The sequence below is a fragment of the Zootoca vivipara genome, chromosome 13, assembly GCF_965207765.1.
Source record: "Zootoca vivipara chromosome 13, rZooViv2.hap1.1, whole genome shotgun sequence".
Taxonomy (NCBI): domain Eukaryota; kingdom Metazoa; phylum Chordata; class Lepidosauria; order Squamata; family Lacertidae; genus Zootoca; species Zootoca vivipara.
Genome location: NC_142596.1, coordinates 29,365,722 through 29,379,899, shown reverse-complemented (window position 1 = coordinate 29,379,899; position 14,178 = coordinate 29,365,722). Strand labels below are relative to the sequence as shown.

At 46.0% G+C, this 14,178-nt stretch overlaps 1 protein-coding gene across 2 annotated transcripts in view; it reads left to right on the top strand.

The window, feature by feature from the left end:
• PRKCB (protein kinase C beta) overlaps positions 1-13,977 on the top strand; it is a 195,706-nt gene extending 181,729 nt beyond the window's left edge. The window contains exon 17 of one of the 2 annotated variants that reach the window (XM_035130770.3): positions 13,477-13,977. In XM_035130770.3, the coding sequence (XP_034986661.1) occupies positions 13,477-13,629 (153 nt within the window). In that variant the 3' untranslated portion in view covers positions 13,630-13,977. Of the gene's footprint in view, positions 1-4,373; positions 6,816-13,476 lie in introns of those variants that run through there. The other variant, XM_035130769.3, reaches the window with a different exon arrangement.
• The last annotated feature ends 201 nt before the right edge of the window (positions 13,978-14,178 follow it).

The following is a 14,178-nucleotide window of genomic DNA, read 5'->3' as shown; positions in this document are numbered from 1 at the left end:
ACTGCCAGCCGATGTAGACAACACTGGGCTAGATGGACCATTGGTCTGACTTAGTATATGGTATCTTCCCGTGTTCCTAGTTGGGGCATAATTGAGATTTGAACCAGGGCTTGCCTGGGAGCCTATCTAGGGAGAGACCACCCCTGAAAAGGCCCCTCTCCTTTTATTTACTGTGTTTCAGCAGGACCAGATCTCTAGAAGTTAGCAGCCCCCACTGGCCTTAGGAAATTGGGTCCTGCTTGTGGCAGGGGGCATATCCAGGTCTCAGGCCACCTGTCCTTCCAGAGACCACAAGCTAAAACACGGCATATCTCCTCTTCTCATACAGTGGTACCTCGGTTTATGAACACAATTGGTTCTGGAAGTCTGTTCATAACCTGAAGCATTCATAAACTGAAGCGAACTTTCCCATTGAAAGTAATGGAAAGTGGATCAATCCGTTCCAGACGGGTCTGCAGAGTACTCAACCTGAAGCGTACTTAACCCGAAGCATGGGTGTAATTGGTTCCAGAAGTCTGTTCATAAACTGAAGCATTCATAAACTGAAGCGAACTTTCCCATTGAAAGTACAGTGGTACCTCTACTTACGAATTTAATGCGTTTCGAACGCACATTCGTAAGTCAAAAAAAATTGTAGGTCGAATCCCATAGGAATGCATTGGGAGAAAAAAATTGTAAGTCGAAGCAACCCTATCTAAAAATTCGTAAGTAGAAAAAATCCTATCTAAACCACATCCAAGATGGTGGACGAAGCTCCGCTTGTAAGTAGAAACATTCGTAAGTAGAGTTATTCGTAAGTAGAGGTACCACTGTAATGGAAAGTGAATTAATCCGTTCCAGATGGGTCTGCGGCGTTCGTAAACCGAAAATTCGTAAACCAAGGTTCCACTGTATTTTCAATAGGCCTCTTTGGTGATGTGAATTAGCTCTTGGATTTTCCAGGCATAGAGCTCTATCCAACACTCTCTGTCCTCAAGTGCAAAGTGAGTTTTAATGTTGCACAGCAGAAGAATCTGACGCCACACCTGCGCTAACAGAAACTGATTGCACCAAGGATTTCGCAATCTGTTGTGCCACAAAGTTGCCAGCAACCTGCTTATGCATTATCTCGTGCAACAACATTTCACTGGTGCAAAACCAGTGGAACAAGTGACTAGCACTAGATTGGATAAGGCTGCAGGTTTTAAAAGAATCCAACCTATCCTAAGATTCCAAAAGAATCCAAGGGACTTCCTTGGAAGGTGTTGGACTCTCCTTCATTGGAGGTTTTTAAGCAGAAGTTGGGTGGTCATCTGTCAGGAACTATTTAGCTGCAATTCCTGCATGGCAGGAGGTTGGATTAGATGACCCTTGGGTACCTTCCACCTCTAGCCCATGGTAAATGTCTCTCCTGAAATCAGACCTCAGTCAACACTACCTCCAATCGTTATGGGGAGGGACTGTATTTCACTGGTGGAGAAAATGATTGTGCTTTTCATGGAAAAGGTTGTGAGTTCAATCTCTGGTTATGGCCAGTTTAAAAGAGAGGGAGAGAAAGAGGACCTTTTTTTGCCCATGACACTAGAGGACCAATACTCCTCAGAGATGGCATTAATCTGCTTGATGGGCAAATATTGGAACCTGGTACGAGGCCACTTTCTGGGTTCCAGTGGACTCAGCCTGATGCGAACAGCTTTCTGCTTGGATCTCTGGAAAGGCAGGTTGGTGGTGTGGCACCTTTTGCTGAAAGATCATGCGATGGTTGTGGGATTTGGGGAAGGAATACGTGAACCCCAGAGTAGCCTCCTTTCCCAGCTACAAGCTCCCAGTTGCGAGAAGCTGAAGAGGCTTGACAGTTTGCAAGTGTTTGCCTTGAATAATTAATTTTTTTTAAGAGCCTGCTGTTACGTTTATTAAAAATGCAAATTGTTTTTCTTAGCAAATGAAAGTTAAATACCATGCAGGGGGTGAAAAAAACAGCGGCGAGAAAAGCTACTGCCTGGGATGAGTGGCTACTTTTAAAAAACTGCCTGTGTGGAGGGGGGGTGTACTTCTAAGCACCTCCATTTCCTCTGGGGGCATCGCGTCAAGAGAGCAAGGCTTAGATGGTCCGTTTGATATGAACAACGGTTCAGTCACCATTAAAGGGAAGCCATTAATGCTGACGCTGACGGGCCCTTTGATTGGCAGAGTCGAATCCCATAGAAGATGTTCTTGTGCTCCTTTAAAAGCATCCTCTCTGAGCTTGCGATGTATGAGCTAGACACTTAAAGGTCCTCTTCGCAAAGCTGATGGATCGCAACCCAAACAGCCCAGTAGGCACAGGCAAAGGCTTGGATTATGGGGGTGGGGTGGGGGGCAGGGAAATAATTTTCTCCTGTTCTCTTGTTACTTTGGATGTACTCAATTTGCAATTGCCGGCCAGTGAACGGACTGAAGCACATGGCTATCCTTGGAAATCCACACTGCTCTGAATTTTATGGTGCAGTTCTCTAAAAATGCATATCCTGGTGACAGTAATGTTCAAAACTACCTTGTGTTGGGAAAATTGGTTGCAAGCAATGCTTGCATTAGACAGAATCACATGCAAAAATGCAAACAAATTTTCATGCAGACTTCTTTTGGGGGATGGTGGAAATCACAAATTAATGGGGAAAACTTGGGAAACTGAAACTATGCCGGAATTCTTCTTTCATCATTGGTTCTTACAAACAATGGCCCTCAGCCGCCGAAACTTTGATTTGTCTCAAAATGGGTGTGCTGTAAGTGCTTTCATGAAATGAAATCCTAAGTACTTGCATAAGTGGTGCTGCTCAATGAAATGACTCAGCAGATGCACTGTAATGACTGGTTGATCAAACTCTTCCTCCAAGGAACCCAGCTTCAAAGTAGACATAATAGTGCTATCTGCTGTGCGGGCGAGAGGATCGCACAACTGCAGTCACATCTGGCTTGCTATCTTGACCAGTTTGGTCCTCCCTGCCATGTGTCATATCGTCCTTTCCTCGGTTTCCTTCCCTTCCAGAAGCAGCTATTCATGTGAGGTGGGGTGGGGGAAGGGCCTAGAAAATATGCAAGATGAGGGCTTACGACTCAATGTTACAGCCAGAAAGGGAAGAGGGGTAAACAGACAGGTGTGTCATAATGCCTAGTTTGGACTCCTTGGTAATTGAAATACTGTTGTTCTCACAGCAGATTTCCTGGCCTTGCTGAGGGGAGATTGGGGTGAACCTATGTACCTATGAACCTATGTGAACCTATGGGACGCGGGTGTGCTTTGGTCTAAAGTTAAACCACTGAGCCTAGGGCTTGCTGATCAGAAGGTCAGCAGTTCAAATCCCCGCGATGGGGTGAGCTCCCGTTGCTCAGTCCCTGCTCCTGCCAACCTAGCAGTTCAAAAGCATGTCAAGGTGCAAGTAGATAAGTAGGTACCGCTCTGGCAGGAAGGTAAACGGTGTTTCCGTGCGCTGCTCTGGTTTGCCAGTAGCGGCTTTGTCATTCTGGCCACATGACCCGGAAGCTGTACGCTGACTCCCTTGGCCAGTAAAGCGAGATGAGCGGCGCAACCCCAGAGTCATCCGTGACTGGACCTAATGGTCAGGGGTCCCTTTACCCTTTATCTATGTGCCCAGAAGTGTGCAGTGGTTCTCAGTCGTGGTGTCCCCTTGGTGCCTTGTCAGATTGAGTGGCCGGTTTTTACATGGGGCTTAAAATGGAGCAGGGAGCGCAGTTCCCAGGAAGCATGTTGCTGAAATGCCAGTCTCTTTGTTATTTTTATTTTTGCAAGAGGGTGCGGTCTGGGGACACCTGAGGCTGCAGCCTGGCTGAAGCTAAGCGGGTGTGAACCTGATCTTTCCCCTTGGATGGGAGACGATGGAGAACTCTGTGCAGGAGCAGGATATACAAGTATAATGTGTTTGTTTTTCCAAAAGAGAGATGCCACCCCCACACACAAACACCTTTCCATGCATGTGGCACATTCTGGGACAGGTACGGTATTGCATGCGGCTGGTGGAGTTCTGCAAGTAATTGCCCTGTCATCTCATCCTTCTCCTACAATTACTTGCCGGGTGGCTGGCTGACAGCTTATCAGTTCCCCAGCACCTCCATGACAAAATACTCCGCGGTTGCAATCAGATCCACCCTCCTGCCAAAGGAGTCATAAGTATTTTGCATTGTTTCTTTTTTCGTTCTCCTCGTTTTGCTCATTTGGAGACACTTTGCCTGACCACCAGGGGTGGGGGCGGGGGGCTGGAGCCTGGGACGGGGCGGGGGTGTGGCAAAAACCACCTCCGGCTTTTGCATTTGGGTTGGTTTTCTTTTCTCCTCCTCCCCCCGCTTTTCTTTCCCCCTTTTCGCCACCTACCATGAGTTCTTTTTTTCCCCTTTCATAGTGCGGACGAAACGCCGAAAACTTCGACCGGTTTTTCACTCGCCACCCACCTGTCTTAACACCACCTGACCAGGAAGTCATCAGGAACATTGACCAATCAGAATTCGAAGGATTTTCCTTTTGTAACTCTGAGTTTTTTAAAGCTGAAGTCAAGAGCTAAGTAGCCATTGTAGACCATAAGCATCACCCTCCCGCATCCATTGTCATCTGTTCCCGGCAGCTGTTGTGGTGACATCCTCTGTTGCAAACCATTAGCCGTCGTAATCTGAATTTATTTTGTGGTGATACTAGAATGACCATGTTTCAAAGACTGTGGGGAAAAGGAAGATGCTCGTTTCTGTAGGCTTAATAACACTTGGGATGGGACACAAAGCTTGGGAAGAAAGCCAATTTGTTTCAAAATCAGCCTGAGAAAAACCACCTAGTCCTTGGTTTAGAGCAGGGGGGCTGTGGCCCTCCATATGTGGCTGGACTCCACATCCCATCATCTCTGACCTTAGCCCAGGCTGGCTGGGACTGCTGGGAGTTGCAGTCCAACGGCATCTGGAGAGTCACAGGTTCCTCACCCCTAGATTAGGGGACAAGCAGTGGATTAATTTAATAACTTGTAAAAAAATTCCTGCAGGTGTTGCCATCCTTCCCTGCCTCTATTGTGTACTTTGCAAAAGGACCAGCTGTTACTGCCTTTTCACTTTTGCAGGATGGGCTATTTTGCTTGCTTTTTTAAAAAATTCATTGTGGAATCCCTCCCGCATTTTTTCAAAGGGTGCTATCTCCAGAAGAAGTTGGGGGACCTTGGGGGGGGTCATTCAGCACACGTGTGAACCAGTTTCCTTTCAAGTCCTTGCAACCCAACCGAATCCAGCCTGAATGCAGATGCAGCCCACAGCCATTTTTTTACTGCAGCTGCACAGGAACGGCTGCAGATTGCCTTTGCATTGTAAGTTGATGGTGCTGAGTTTTCTCCCTGTGGTCTTGCATGGTGGGGTGCGGGAAGCACAGCTCCATGAAGTGAAGGAGACTTGTGGGGCGGGGCATGCCTGGATCCACACATACACAAACTGAATAGCAGTTGCTGGAGGCCACAGAAGGGGAGAGGGTTCTTGTGCTCGAATCCTGCTTGCTGGGAAATCGACTAGATGAGCCACTGGCCTGATCCAGCAGGATTTCCTTGCGTTCTTATGAGCATTATCCCCTGAGGACCCTTGGGAATTGTTGGGGATGGGATGATCTCTTACAGAGCATTTTCAGCCTCCTCATCAAACTACAGTTCCCAGGATGCTTTGGGGGGAAGGGAGAGCAAGGTAAAGAGTCGGCATTAAGTACTTACTTACACAGCACATAGGCAAACTCTGCTTTTACAGGAGACAGTGATTGTCACCAACTTGGATGGCTTTAGATTAGACAAATACATGCAGGAGAGGGCTATTGATGGCTACTAGCCAGGATGGCTGTGCTCTGCCTTCATGATCAGAGACAGCAATGCTTCCAGCTACCAGTTGCTGGAAACCACAGGATGGGAGAGCCACTCTTGTGCTTGGGTCCTACTTGTGGGTTTGCCATAGGGGGATCTGGTTGGCCGCTGTGAGAACAGGATGCTGGACTAGATGGGCCATTGGCCTGATCCAGGAGGCTGTTCTTACGTCCAACCTCCCCGCTTCCACTCCATGCTTCACTTTAAATTGTGCACATGCATTCCCAGAGATAACTTGACAGGCATATGACAGGGCCTGCCTTTTAACACATGGCTTGAGACACAGTGTTGTTTATTTTGCCCCTAAGAAACTAAGGAGTGCCCTGGAACTGGATCAGGACAAAGGTCCCTCAAGTCCAACGTCCTGCTTCCCACACTGTGGGGAAATTGCATACAAAAATGTGCATATTAGGAGATATTTGCACTCAAGGCATATCCACACTTACCTTTCTTTCCTCAACGCTTTCTAGACATGGTCTGTGCTTTAAAGCTACATGTCTGAGCATCCTTTTGTCTCCTCCGGACCTTTCCTCCTGAAAACCCATAATCCATGGAAAACCCTAATTGCCATTTGTTGCACTTCAGCTTTAAAGAGCAGGGTCTTTTCGTAGGGAAGTCTTCATGGCCAAAAAAAGGACGCTCGGACATGTAACTTAAATGCGCAGAGCTGTGCCTGGAAAGAGCAGGGTAAAAAATAAGTGAGAACAATCCTTTAAATGGTGGTGAATTTTCTTGAGGCCTTTTAAAAATAAAAACAAAAATTGCAAGCCGATTTGGAAATGTGGAGAAGTCATCTAAAGATTGGATGAATGAGAACTTGAGGGGAACTGAAACTGGCAGATTTGCCGTGCTGTAGCTTAGTGGTAGAGGATCTGCTTGGCATGCAGAAGGTCAGTCACCAATGGCATCTGCAGGAAGGGCTGGAAACATTCCCTGTCTGAAACCCCAGAGAGCCACTGCTGCCGATCAGTGTAGACCAGGCATCCCCAAACTTCAGCCCTCCAGATGTTTTGGCCTACAATTCCCATCATCCCTGACCACTGGTCCTGTTAGCTAGGGATCATGGGAGTTGTAGGCCAAAACATCTGGAGGGCCAAGTTTGGGGATGCCTGGTGTAGACAATTCTGAGCTACCTGGACCCGGTGGGTCTGACTCTCTGCCAGGCAGCATCGTATGCTCATCCTTAAGTTGCTAAGCTCTGGGTTGAATGAGAAAGAGAACTTCTCGCTGTCCATTTTCTGTGGTTTGCAGCCCAAAGCGGCCAGCGACATCCTGCTTCTCAGCCCAGGTTGATGCTGAGCTGGTGGCAAGCAGGGGCTTCCTCCCAAGCAGAGGCTGCGGCTCAGTGTGGGCTCCCAGAGTTTCAGGCTAATTTCTAAGCACACACAGACTGATGTCTGAGCTCCCGGAAAGAAAGAACAGATATATCACACACAGGCAGGGCTGTGTCAGTCAATTCCCCTGCTCATAACCCATCAGTCGGCTACAATCTGGTCTGGCAAAGCTGAACAAGATGGCAGGATTTCCTGTGAATGCTTTGGAACCAATGGTCACCCTAGTATCTACCACTCATGTCACGGCGTTGACGTTACCCTATCAAACCTTTGTGGGTTTCCTTCCTTAAAAGTGTTTGGGGTGGGGTGGGGTGCTGTCTGTCCAGTTGCCAAATCGACAAACTCCTGTCTGTTCCACTGCGCTTTACGTGTGTCAAAAACCTGAGTATTTTTACTAAAATGAAGCTGATATTTAAAAGTCCAAACAGTATTTGTGTAACTTGACTGAAGCTGTATTTTATTTTATTTTATTTTATTTTATTATTTTATTGTCTCAACTAATCTTCTGAAAGTAACAAAGACTTGCCACTGGAATTCTCCTTTGCCAGTAGGGCTGGCAACCTTAAAGGAAAATGAAATGGGTTCTTTTAAGACTCTGATGCTGCTCAGACACCTTTTATTCTCTTTTTGGGGGGTGGGGAGGGGTTCTTCACTTACCGTTTGCTTTGAGTTGTTCATGTGCCAATTTTTTTCCAGATACAATTATAAAATAAAGAATCAGAAATCTTGGTTGGAGGAAAAACTCAATTTATTTGTAAACGAGACTAAATGACAGTATGGAGATTAGCGTGGGGGTTACTGCAGAAGAAAATTGCAAGCAGAATCACAGCTCAAATCTGTTTGCAAATAATTTACAGAGTTCAAATTTGAAAGCATTTCTAGGTGTGGGTGCTCAGAATTATACTCCAGGGTCTAAACCAGCTTTCCAATGCAACCTGGTGCCTTCCAGAAGTTTTGGACTACAACTCCCATCAGCCCCAGCTAGCATGGCCATACGATGCTGGGTTCAATGTGAACTGTAGTCCAAAACATTGGGAGGGCACAAGGTTGGGGAAGCTCAAACTAAACTACTAAACTTGGCATGTGAAGTCCTTAATGTTGTGAGCTTGAGAGCTTCTTTCAACAAGGCCTTTTTACTGCTTTTACAAAATTGTTTGATGAGATTAGATTTTATTTTTTTTAAGGAAAAAGAAAGTGCTCCCCTCTCCAGACTGAAATTTCAGGTCTGCATTTCAGTTTGTGAGAAATTCTATCTAAGCAGTTTTATACACTAGATTACAGGCATGTCCAACCAATAGATCGTGATCTACCGGTAGATCCCTGGCTGATCCTGGTAGATCACGGGACCCTTATCGTTTGTGGGATTAAATAAAGTTTACCAAAAGTTAACAAATAAAAGCTGAAGAACTCTGGGCAATCCACGCACGCCACCCCACGCAACCTCCAATGACAATGGGTAGATCACTGCCAGGTTTTTTATACTGGGAGTAGATCCCAGTCTCTTGGGAGTTGAACGTGCCTGCACTAGAAAGTCTGGGTGGAAGAGGTACTGATGAGCAGCCCAATCTTAAAAAGCCTTCCTCCAGGAAACTCATCACAGTGGTGGACCCTTTGAGCTTCTGGGTTCATTAGGACCTTCTGAGAGACCATAACCACCAGGACAAGATACAAGCTATCTGTAGCATCTACATACCTGGAGCAGCCTGGTCTGGGAGCCACAAATTCACAACTTACAATAACATTTAAGCCGCTTGGACTTAACATGCTTTCGGATGGATCCAGATGAACACTCTCATCTCCATTCCCCATCCCTGCCATTAACATTGACCCAGTGCAGCAACTCTTGAGGCCGGCAATCAAGTGGACCAGATTTGCACAATAGGTGTGTCACTAGTCAACCCTTCTTGAGCAAGGTGGAAAGATCTGGGTGGTCCAATTAGCATGCTCCTTTGCTGAACTGAATTCCATGTTCCCTGCCCTGTAAATGTATGCAAAAAAAAATGGATGGGCTCCTCGCTAGAAAGGGAAGGTGCTGTGACTTTGTCTCCTGCCCAACTATTGAACAGCCAGCAAAAGAAGCCATAAGGCCTAACTTCGCTCAAGCCAAAGAACAGAAGATCATACCTTTGCTCTCGTTCTCCGCAAAGGAAGCAGCCTTCCTCTGCTAGGTATTTCAAAACTGTCTGTGATGTTTTTGATGCCCCTCCCCAAAGTGTTTGCCCCATCAGGTCCCACCTGGTCATTCCAAGAGACATCAGCAGCCTGTGGTTTTGCTCTGGAGGCAGATGTCCTTGTGAGCAATTAGCAGCCTTGGGATGTATCTGATGATGGACTTATCTACACTTACCTTTTGCCCCACTCTTTCCTGGTACAAGTCCTCACTTTAAAGCTCCATGTCTGAGCACGCAACACTCCAGAGCTTTCCCCATGAAACCTGCTATTAAAAGCTGAGCAAATGGCTACTTGGGTTTTCCCACGGAATACAATGAGCTGACTGTTCCTGCAATCTTACACTCACTTACCTAGGAGTAAGTCAATGGGTCTGACTTGGATTGCAGTTTGGGGCTGGAAGTCGGTCTCATTGCATTTGAGTAAGGGCAGTGGATTAGTGGCAGAGCACTTGCTCTGCATGCAGAAGGTCCCAGGTTCAATCCCTGGAAGCATCTCTAAGTATGGCTGGGAATGCCTCCTTCCTGAAACCCTGGAGAGCTACTGCCAGTCAGTGTAAACAATACTGAGCTGGGTGGACCAATGGTTAGGATAAGGTAGCTTCCTGTGTTCCTATTTAAATCAGGCTTCTATTCAAAATCATGAGGACTAGAATCTTAGTTTGTGGTAGACCATCTGCTTTCACTGCAGAAGGTCCCCAGGCTCAATCCTTGGCACCTTTAGCTAGGGCTAGGAGCCTTTCCATTGATCCAACTTGGCAGAAAGCAGCTCCAAGTAAACATGCAACAGATGGTGCTGCCAAAAAATTTTATTGGGCAATAGCCCTCAGTAACATCAGTATCCCTGGTGCAACCAACCCACTGAAGACCTAAACATGCCTGCCGTCGTTTTTGAAACAAACCTTCTCTTTTTATCTTGGTCTCCCTTATTATCTTAAACAAGCACTTGGTAAATCTGCAAAGTATATGTTAACTCATTCTCTGAGTTTGGGAAGATCTAGAGCCAGCCTGAAACTTATGTATTTCTTTAAGTGTCTCTCAGACAGGATTATTATACCTAATGTGGGGTTCCCTTAAAATGGTTAGAATCTCACCAGGGCTCAAAATATAGCCTGCTTCAGCCCAGATCCAACCTTTATAAGATACTGAATGTGCAAAGAGATGAGCTAATTCCTTGTTTAAGCGCTAGTGGTAATGGGGATGGCTTGGGACAAATAGCTGAGGTCAACCAGAGAGTGATGAAACCACCAAGAAATGGGTTTGGCCATCAATCAACTCAAGTCATTGGCACATCTGACCACGTCCTGCCTACTGGGGTTGATCATATTCCTCCAAGGTATTTCAGCTCCTACTGAATGAATGAAGCTTTGGAGGGTGTAAGAGGACCCTGCTGCAAGAGAAAACTACTCTTGGCTACTAAAGGGATGGAGCTCATAGGGGTAAGTTATGTGGTCAGGGGACAGAGCCCTGTTCCAAGACTCCTTTATGACCGAAATAATTTCATGGAGAAGCCAGTCATTTTCAACCTTTAACCAGCTTCTCCAACCTGGTGCCCTCCAGATGTTTTGGACTACAACGTAATCCTGCTATGCTCACTTAGTTTTTATCAAAGATTATTTGACCTGAGGGTGGTAGGGATTGAATCTGGGGCCTTCAGCATGCCAAGCAGCTGCTCTTCCTTTGAGATATGGCCCTTCCCAATCTATTTGCATGGAATGCTCTCATGTCAATCACAGGCAAGTGGTGAGATCACAGCTTCCGACTTCCTGGACCATGTCACAAAAAGAAACTTAAGTGATGAGCTGTGGCTTGCACAACTTCTCATTGAAAAGCCAGACCTTTGAAACATGAGAGTCTATCATCATCTCAGCTGTGTGTCAGAAAACACCTACATTAAATATGTGATTGGATGTTTCACCCATCTCAGGGTCCTTAATAGGTGGCCATTTTGCTACATGCTCTACCACACATTAGTAGGCTGGTGAAAAAGTTCACCCCACAAAAGTTTGCTCATTCACATGGTCCTAATGACTTCAGCCATGCTGGCATTTAATCAGCAGCCAGGCAGGAGTAATTCTGGAGGCTGTGAATGCTGGTTCAGCTGCTCTAGCCCCCATAGGTTAGTTGTGGGTAAGTGACAGGCCTATTATGATGCAATCACCAAGCAGAGGCCTCTCAGGGAGGGCCAGAATCTCTGGCATGCTTCAAAATTCTGACAATCTTAATGGCTATAGAATCCAAGAGAAATTTTAGAAAGTGGTTATTGTTTGGCAAATATGTGTATATTTTTTTAAAAAAAAAAACTAGCTCTGATCCAGAGACTGTACACTCTAGGGTTTTCCTGCATAGGAATATAGGAAGTCCTATTATTATCCCTGGATGTTGACCAACATCTGTGGAATCCCAGCCATGCCCGAAGGGCTACAGGTTCCCTGTCCTTGGTACTGCAGAAGAATAAAGCTCTGCCCTCAGCATGCAAAATGCTCCCCTTGCCGCAACAGAAACATTTGCACATACATTGTTTTCTGGCTCTTGTTTGCTTTGTTTTACAGAGAAGCTTCTTTCACCAAGTCCTTTCCTAACTCTGTATTGCAAACCTGTGTTTCAATGAAACGTTTGCACGATAAGAAACTACTATGACTGCCGCTATTATTATAATTATTATTATTCCTACTACTACTACTGCTATCGTTTTCATCTTCATCACCACATACAGGAGAATGACTTCATGTCCCCTCTGTAAGGGCGGTAACATCATTCTACCGTAGGGATATTCAAATACAATGCAAGATGGGGGGGAGGGGAGTTTCTCTCTGTGTTGCTGCTTTTCACTGTTTCCTCCTGCAAATACACTCCCTGCATAAATATGTCACTATGTAATGTAAGATGTCCAATTTAATGCATGGCCTTTCCGAAGAATGTTTGAAAATTGATATATAAAACATAAAACTCGTAGGCTGTGCTGGAGAGAGGGGTTGAGTGCACACACTCTCGAGGGGATGGGAGTGAGTGAGTCTGACAGTTAACTGAGCAGCAATCTTCGTCATCAAACTCCTAGCCCACTTTTTCCTATTAAAAATGCATTACATTAATCGTATTATTAATTTGAATAGAAAATAAGTAGCACTCTTATATGCGATTATTGCTATAAATTTCTAGCTTGCTCAAAGTGCTGCACACATATTGTTTCTGTAACTCTCATAATGATCAGATTATTGCCCCCAAATTACAGAAGGGTCGACTGAGGCTGCGGGAACCAAGGTATACCTGAGGCCACGTAATGATGTGTCCAGCTGGGAACTCCCAGCTCATGCTTCGTACCTGCTCACCACTAAAGATCATCTCCATTCTGAGTAAATGAGCATATGCTTGGGATCAGACCACAAACCTCACAAGCTTAGAAAGCTTTAAAATTAGTGAGCACACCTTTACTTGTGGGCAACTTTCTGCAGGCCATGTGTCAGTGGTGGGTGTGGCCAGAGTCAAAAGTGGTAATAGCAATGGGCATGACTGTTACCTGTGTACACTTAGGCTATATTCCAGGCGCACACAAGTTTTTGGCACCCAGCAACTTCAGACAAGCAAGAGGCATTATCACAATTCGGACAAATTCCAGCCCAGCAAAAGTACTCGAGGAGCATGTGAAACAGGGCCATCAAGAAGAGCATGGTTTGGGGGAATTCCTGAGGACCAGATTAACCGGGGGGGGGCAGTGCTTTGGCTCCCAGACCTGAGGTTCCCTATCCCTGCCTTAAAAATGCTTTGAGAACTCAGGCTGCAGAAGAAGCAGTAGAAATCTGCCCTTCCTAGATTGTTCTGTGCATACATTTGGATTGTAACTACTGCTCACATTTTTGGAAGTAGAAAGATTGGTCCAAAACAAGGGGAAATTTATCCCTGCGGAGACACAGAGCCCACTGTCTCCTGGTGACTGCTGCAGGTCCACGGCGATGGCACATTGATATATCTCCTTCGAAATCAGAATGGCTATTCCTTCCCCCTCCTCTTCTGAGCTGCCTGATGGGTCTGGCGGCTGGTTTGTTGGCAGGGGCGGGCAACCTCTCTGCCCTGCTCCCCCGCTCCATTCCCTCGGCCTCCCTTTTTAACCTTGTGCTTTTCATCCAACAGAAAGACAAACACGACACTTGCAACTTCGATAAAGAGTTCACGAGGCAGCCTGTGGATCTCACGCCCACCGACAAACTCTTCATCATGAACTTGGACCAGAACGAGTTTGCAGGATTCTCCTACACTAACCCTGAGTTTGTCATTCAGGTTTAGGCGACGTGGCAAATCCTTCTGGTCCTCTGCTTTTGTAATCACAGTCCTGATTTCCAGATTGCCTTGTATATATGGACACGAGTCTTCCGGGGTTAATGGTGCATCCGTTCCGACATCCACATGCCCTCGTTGGAGAAGAGAGGGACGTCTGTCTTTGGCCACTTCTCCTCTGTGTGTGCAATATATGGTTTGTTCTTTGACTGGTCTGCAAAAGGAATAGCGTTTCTAGAATCTCTAGCTAGTTGGCTAAACTACCAATAGAGTTTTGAAACATGTCAAAGAGTATTGTCTCGAAATATCAACTTTACTACTGTCTTTGTATTTTCAAATGAAACTGAAATGCCAGTGTTTTCTTGTCTTCTTTGAATGCTAAGCATGGTCAATATCCTCAGCCATCGTGCCACAGCGTTTTGCAATGACTGTGACCTTGTTTCCCAAGATTCTTTCTGTTCGTTTGTTTCTGTTTAAGCCAGAACTGAACCGAGTCAACCCTGTTGATGTGAAGACGTCTGCTTCATAAACTTGCTTATCTTTTGAAATCTACCTGTC